The following is a 5,936-nucleotide window of genomic DNA, read 5'->3' as shown; positions in this document are numbered from 1 at the left end:
GTGCCAGCTGCCTCTGAGCGCCCGGAGCGGGAACTGGGCTCCATGCCCTGCTGACCCCGTGGCTGGGAGGTGTGGGTCCGGATCAGAGCGAACACAGACAGGAAGTTCCCCTCCTGGGCCCCTGGCCTCCCTCTTCCCCACCCTCCTCACTAGTGCATTTGGGTCTGGACACCCAGCAGGGAACCTGCAAGGTAGTTCCTGCCTCACCATGACCAGCTCTGACCCCTGACCTCCCATTGTCCTGACACATTCAGGTCCCATAAAAGCCACAGCCACTGCCATCAGGGGGCAGTGACCTGAGGTCCAGTTCCCCCAGGAAAGTGAGAAACAGCCCCAACCCCACAGCCTGGCCTCCCTTTCCCAGAGGGAGGACCTGGGGGGCAGGCTCCTGGCTGCCATGGAGACGCTGTACCCCCTCTCCTTGGAGCCTCTGCCTCCCCCATCTCCCTCAGTGGGGGATAGGCCCTGGGGCGCGTACATGACCTCAGTTAGCACAACCCACCGTGCTACTCCTTCTCCTTCCATCACACAAAGTGCTCCCCCAGGTCACCATGAGGTCATCGCTTAGGATCCCCCCTCACAGCCCTGGTCCCGGTGGTGCTGTCACTGTCCCTTCCCCTCTGTGTCCAGGGAGCTGGGGTCACAGTGACTCAGTCAGACAATCAGACACCAGACTCTCCTATGGACAGATGAGTGGGAAATATTATATTCAATCTCACTGTTAATGAAGTTGCCGGTTAATAGATAAAGCTTGACCGAAAAGCATGTGCAGAAACGCAATATGTATAATCCACTGGACAAAGGGGAAGGACAGTGAGAGAATAATATTTGTGTGCTGGGAAGAGAGGGATTAATTTCCAACAGGGGAGGAATCCCATAAAAAAATAAAACTGTGCCCAACAATTAGGAACCTCGCCTCCTGGTGATGGTCCCTGCTCTGGACCTGATCCTGGGAGGAAAGTTCCCTAAGTGACACCAGCTCAGCTCTGACCATGAACAGCCAGGGAGACGGGCCCTGTGGTTCCCTGAGCAACAGGCCCCACACAGCCCCGCCCTGCACACACCCAGGGCCATCCTCAGGCAGAGGCACCTGCCAAGGGCCCAGGGAGGGATCAGATAGATGGGGTCTCATTTGCATAACAGGACCCTCCCTCCCTCAGACTATGAAGAGGGGAAGGGAGAGGTGTGGGGAGCTCTGCTTCAGCTGTGGGGCCTCAGGAGGCAGGACTCAGGGATGACCTCCACCATGGCCTGGGCCCCTCTCCTCCTCACCCTCCTGGCTCACTGCACAGGTGACTGGATAAGGGACAGGGGAAGGGGCCTTGGGAAGACACATGGGCCCTGCTTCCTCCTCTTGTCTCTAGACCCAGACTCACCCTCTCTGTGTCTCCCCCTCTTGCAGGATCCTGGGCCCAGTCTGTGCTGACTCAGCCATCCTCAGTGTCGGGGTCCCCGGGCGAGAGGGTCACCATCTCCTGCACTGGAAGCAGCTCCAACATTGGGGGTGGATCTCTTGTGTACTGGTACCAGCAGCTCCCAGGAAAGGCCCCCAAACTCCTCATCTATGATAGTAGCAACCGACCCTCAGGGGTCCCAGACCGGTTCTCTGGCTCCAAGTCTGGCAGCTCAGGCACCCTGACCATCACGGGGCTGCAGGCCGAGGACGAGGCCGACTATTACTGCCAGTCCTACAGTAGGAGTTTTGATGATCACACAGTGCTGCAGGCCTGTGGGGAAGTGAGACAAAAACCCCATGTCCCGCTGCAGTGGGGCCCGGGGCAGCCCCATCCTCTGATGAGACGGCTGTGCCTTTGCTGGGTGGCCCATATCCGGGCTCTGAGACCCCCCCCTCCCCCAGGGACTGTGTCAGCAAAACCTGTCCTCACCCTTTGTACTTGCTTGTCAAACGCACTCGTGGCAGCAGCACACGGTTTGCGTGTCTCAGCCTGAGCAGACCTTCCTGTGCGTCAGGGGCCTGACAGGACGGGGCAGGGCAGACCCAGGGCCCCGAGTCCATCTGTGCCTGTGTCAGAGCCCTTAGGGGAGGCCCCCTGTGTGTGCTGTGATGTGGGGCTCCCCACAAAGCCTGGGACCCCCATCGAGCTAGAGAACAGGTGCCTGTGTGGTCCCTGATCCACTCCTGGGGCACGTCTGGGAACTCCGGCTCCGTGAACCCCGCAGGGTGGACACTGAGGCCAAGGCTGCCTGTCCCGGCCGCTCCTGTGACCACAGCCCCAGGGCCCACCCAGAGCCCGTCCTGTGGGACTGAGGCCACAGGGAGCCCTTCTCACCTGCCAGGAGCGGCGCCGCCCGCACCTGCCTCTCAGGCTCAGCCAGTGCCTCTGCTTCTACTTCTGTCCCCCCAACAGGGCCAGGTCCCAGGGCAGCCCCTGGAGCATGAATGTGCCTCCTCCCTCTCCCCTCAGAGGCCCTCACAGCAGCCTCCTCCTGGACACAAGGCCTGACACCAAACACGGGGCCCATCCCCATCAGCAGGGACACTGAGCCCCTTGGCCCTGCAGCCCCGGGTCTGAGCTGGGGGACCATCTGTGATCACTTCAGACCTGAACCCCGACGAGGGCACCTGTGTCTCTCTCAGGGTCAGTGACTGTGTCCAGGGCCTTCCCCGGCCGGGCCCCCTCCTCCCTGATGCTCAGAGGGAGCGGCTGAGGCCTTTGTGCACAGAGAGGCCCCTCTGTCCCTGTGCCCGGCCCCGGGGTCTCAGGCCGTAGCGCCCCCGGGGTCCTGGGCACAACCGCTGTCCCCCCCTCAGTGCTGACTCTGACGCTCACTCCTCCTGTGAGTCAAGGGCGGCTCCTCTCGGGGACCCTGAGCCCTGAGGAGTGAGGGCCGCAGAGTCGCTCCTGGTCTTTGGGGCTATGCCCCCCCCCCACCCCCAGGAGCTCCCATGCTGCTGTGGGACACGTCGTAAGTGTGGGGAGAGCGTCAGTCACCATGTCTGCCAGGTCCTCACCATCCCCCGTTTCATTTGTGTCTAAAATGAGGAAACATGCACGAAAGGACAGGCAGGGAATTTAAAATATAAGCACATTGTAGGACACGAAGACAACGTTGGTCACAGAGGGCAGCACATACAACTGTTGGAATATAAAGGCTTTTCCTGAAATTTAAAAAACCCCACGTGCTACAATGCCCACCAGTAAATGTGAGGCGTACAAATCCGTTTTTTTGTGTTTTATTTTTTTAATGAATCACTAACTCAAATTTGATGACAATGATTTGATGCCTCACATGGTTTGAAATGTTGGCTGAATGGTCCTTCTTTGAATGTGGCCCTGAGGGTTTTTCTGGAAAGTTCCTCTCTCCTTCATTGAGCTGAACAGCCCCCAGGAGCTCATCACACCTGAGCAGCTCCCCCACCTGTGACGTTGGACACAGGGCTCACTGTGCACTTATTTGTGCAGCATCTTTACTGGAAGAGAAACCGCATTCATTTGTCATTTGTGAATGTTTGAGCTCATCACACAGACGCAGACCAGAGAGTGGAACGCTGCGGGATCAGCACAGAGAATCCATCGCAGTGTCTGGGCTCAGCCCGTGGGGGTGGGAACAGGACAGGGACCTGGGAGCCCACAGCCTGCTGGGCTGTCAGGGCTTTGGGGCAGGGAGGGTGTGTCCCCCCACCAGCAGGGGGCGCTGTGGGACCGCCAGGCGATCAGCACACAGCTGTTCAGTGAGACCTGCACACACAGGCCCCTGCACTGTGGGCTCCCTGCTGTCCTTGGGGGCCTGGCAGCGCCCCCTGAGCGGGCTCCAGTGTGTGGTCTCAGCAGGTGCTTCCTCCCAGACCCCACAGGGATGAGCCAACCTCCATGCCCCTCAGTCTGGGGTGTGAGCTGAGCTCCAGTCCCAGGGCCCAGGGAGGAGCTGGGCAGTCCCTGGAGGGACTCTCATTTGCATGGCAGCCCCGCCCCTGGCAGAGGGTGGGGGAGAAAAGGAGGCCTGGGCAGTCCAGCCCCACTGTGGGCTCAGGGCTGTGAGCACCATGGCCTGGACTCCTCTGCTCCTCGCGCTCCTCTCTCACTGCACAGGTAGGGACAGGCCTGGGACCCGGCTTCTTCCCTTCCTGCTCAGGCTCCTGGGAAACGTCCCCTGGTCCCTGCCCATCACTGACAAGTGTCTGTGTCTACAGGGTCCCTCTCCCAGCCTGTGCTGACTCAGCCGCCCTCCCTCTCTGCATCTCCGGGAGACACAGCTAGACTCACCTGCACCCTGAGCAGTGATGTCAGTGTTGGTGGTAAATACATATACTGGTTCCAGCAGAAGCCAGGGAGCCCTCCCCGGTACCTCCTCTACTATAACACAGACTCAGATAAGGGCCAGGGCTCCGGGGTCCCCAGCCGCTTCTCTGGATCCAAAGACGCCTCGGCCAATGCGGGGCTCCTGACCATCTCGGGGCTGCAGCCCGAGGACGAGGCCGAGTATTACTGTATGATCTCGCACAGTAGTGGTTCCCACAGTGACACACACAGATGGGGAAGTTGGACAAAAACCTCCACCTCCTCAGAGTCTTATTTCACAGCAACTGAACCTGTTAATATAGCTTCCAATTGCAAACTATGTGTGGAAGTACCTTCTAGTTATAATGCACTTTGCATTTGTTATCCCATGTATCTGAGCCAACAACCCAACCCAATGGTCATTATTTCCCTGAAAGGAGGCCTGTCCTCCGTGGGTCAGAAGCCCAGGTCCCGTGCGATGGCTGTTTCTGACATGAAATAAGGGAACAGCTTTGGGAAACTGTTCCCAGAGCCCAGGACCCTCCCAGCAGGCAGCCCGTCCCCGGAGCACGGACTCCGCGCCCAGAGGTCAGAGCAGTGACCCCTCAGTGCCCGGCCCCTCGCCCAAGGCCCCTGCCCAGCCCTGTGCACACGGACTGGACTCTCAGCTGCGAGGGGCTGGGGTGCCTCGGGCCCAGGAGGAAGCCCCGGCGCAGGGCTGGCCGTCACCTCTGCTGGGACCCTGACCTCAGTGCCCCTGGGGAGAGGGGCGGTCAGAGGGAAACGGGCGGCCGGGGCCCAGGAACCCTCTTTGGGTCTCGACAGGGTGAGCGAGCCGGATGGTGGCTGGATGCTGAGCTGCTCCAGGAGGGATGCGGGCGCCTGGGTCTCTGGGGGAGACGCTCTCACAGCTGAGGCCACTCAGGCCCATGGGGCTCCCGAGAGTGGGGTTCCCTGAGCCACAGGCTCTGACTGTGTCCTCTCCTCTCACCCACCGGGGCTTTCCTACCCCCAGGGTGTGGGTGGCTGTGGGCCATGGGGAGCAGGACCTTCCCAGCAGGTGCCTGTCACTCCCCCTGGGAAGCTCTTGATGAGCCCAGATCCCAGGTCACCTTCTCCTGAACCTGGGTCAGCAGACACAATGACTGTTCCCATGGCAACGGTCCCCACGCTCCCAGGCAGAGCACCTAGCGGACCTTGTGACCTAGGACAGAGGAGATTGACAGGCTGGGGTCAGCCCTCTTCCCGTTCTCCTGGCTGGTGCACTGGGCCCTGTGACCAGCCTGGTCTGTGGCCTGAGGAGGAGGCTGCCTGTCCCTGTCACGTGACCTCATCAACCCGCTGCCACAAGGAGCTGCCAGCCCGGGGGCAGCTGAGGGGCATGTGCCCTCCTCTCCTGCAGGACCAGCTCACCCTGGACCCGATTTCAAAGATACGACTGAGAGCCCAGGCTGGTTGGGCTCAGTGGGTAGCGCCTCAGCCTCCAGACTGAAGGGTCTGGGTTTAATTCTGATCAAGGCTCATGCCCGGGTTCAATGCTCCATCCCCAGTAGGGGGCGTGAAGGAGGCAGCTGATCAATGATTCGCTCTCATCATTGATGCTTCTATCTCCCTCTCCCCCTCCCTCTCCCTTCCTCTCTGAAATCAATAAAAAAGATAAAAAATAAAAGTCAGATGATTATTGACTTTGAGCAT

General features: G+C 60.0%; 1 protein-coding gene and 1 gene segment (V, D, J or C); both read left to right on the top strand.

Moving 5' to 3' along the window:
* The first annotated feature begins 1,172 nt into the window (after nucleotides 1-1,172).
* LOC102753794 lies at nucleotides 1,173-2,269 on the top strand. The segment is given in 4 exon segments: nucleotides 1,173-1,292; nucleotides 1,403-1,737; nucleotides 1,859-1,962; nucleotides 2,182-2,269. Coding segments are annotated over 4 exon segments (585 nt in total).
* Nucleotides 2,270-3,962: 1,693 nt separating this feature from the next.
* Nucleotides 3,963-5,936, top strand: part of LOC102753518 (immunoglobulin omega chain) — a 10,853-nt gene continuing 8,879 nt past the window's right edge. Inside the window, exons 1-2 of the mRNA XM_006768286.2 lie at nucleotides 3,963-4,052; nucleotides 4,154-4,501. Of these exons, the coding sequence (XP_006768349.1) occupies nucleotides 4,007-4,052; nucleotides 4,154-4,501 (394 nt within the window). The 5' untranslated portion in view covers nucleotides 3,963-4,006. The remainder of the gene's footprint in view (nucleotides 4,053-4,153; nucleotides 4,502-5,936) is intronic.

Source organism: Myotis davidii, unplaced genomic scaffold, assembly GCF_000327345.1.
Source record: "Myotis davidii unplaced genomic scaffold, ASM32734v1 scaffold2343, whole genome shotgun sequence".
In the NCBI taxonomy this organism is placed as follows: Eukaryota; Metazoa; Chordata; class Mammalia; order Chiroptera; family Vespertilionidae; genus Myotis; species Myotis davidii.
The sequence above is the reverse complement of the archived record's forward strand: the minus strand, read 5'-3'. Positions and strand labels throughout refer to the sequence as shown.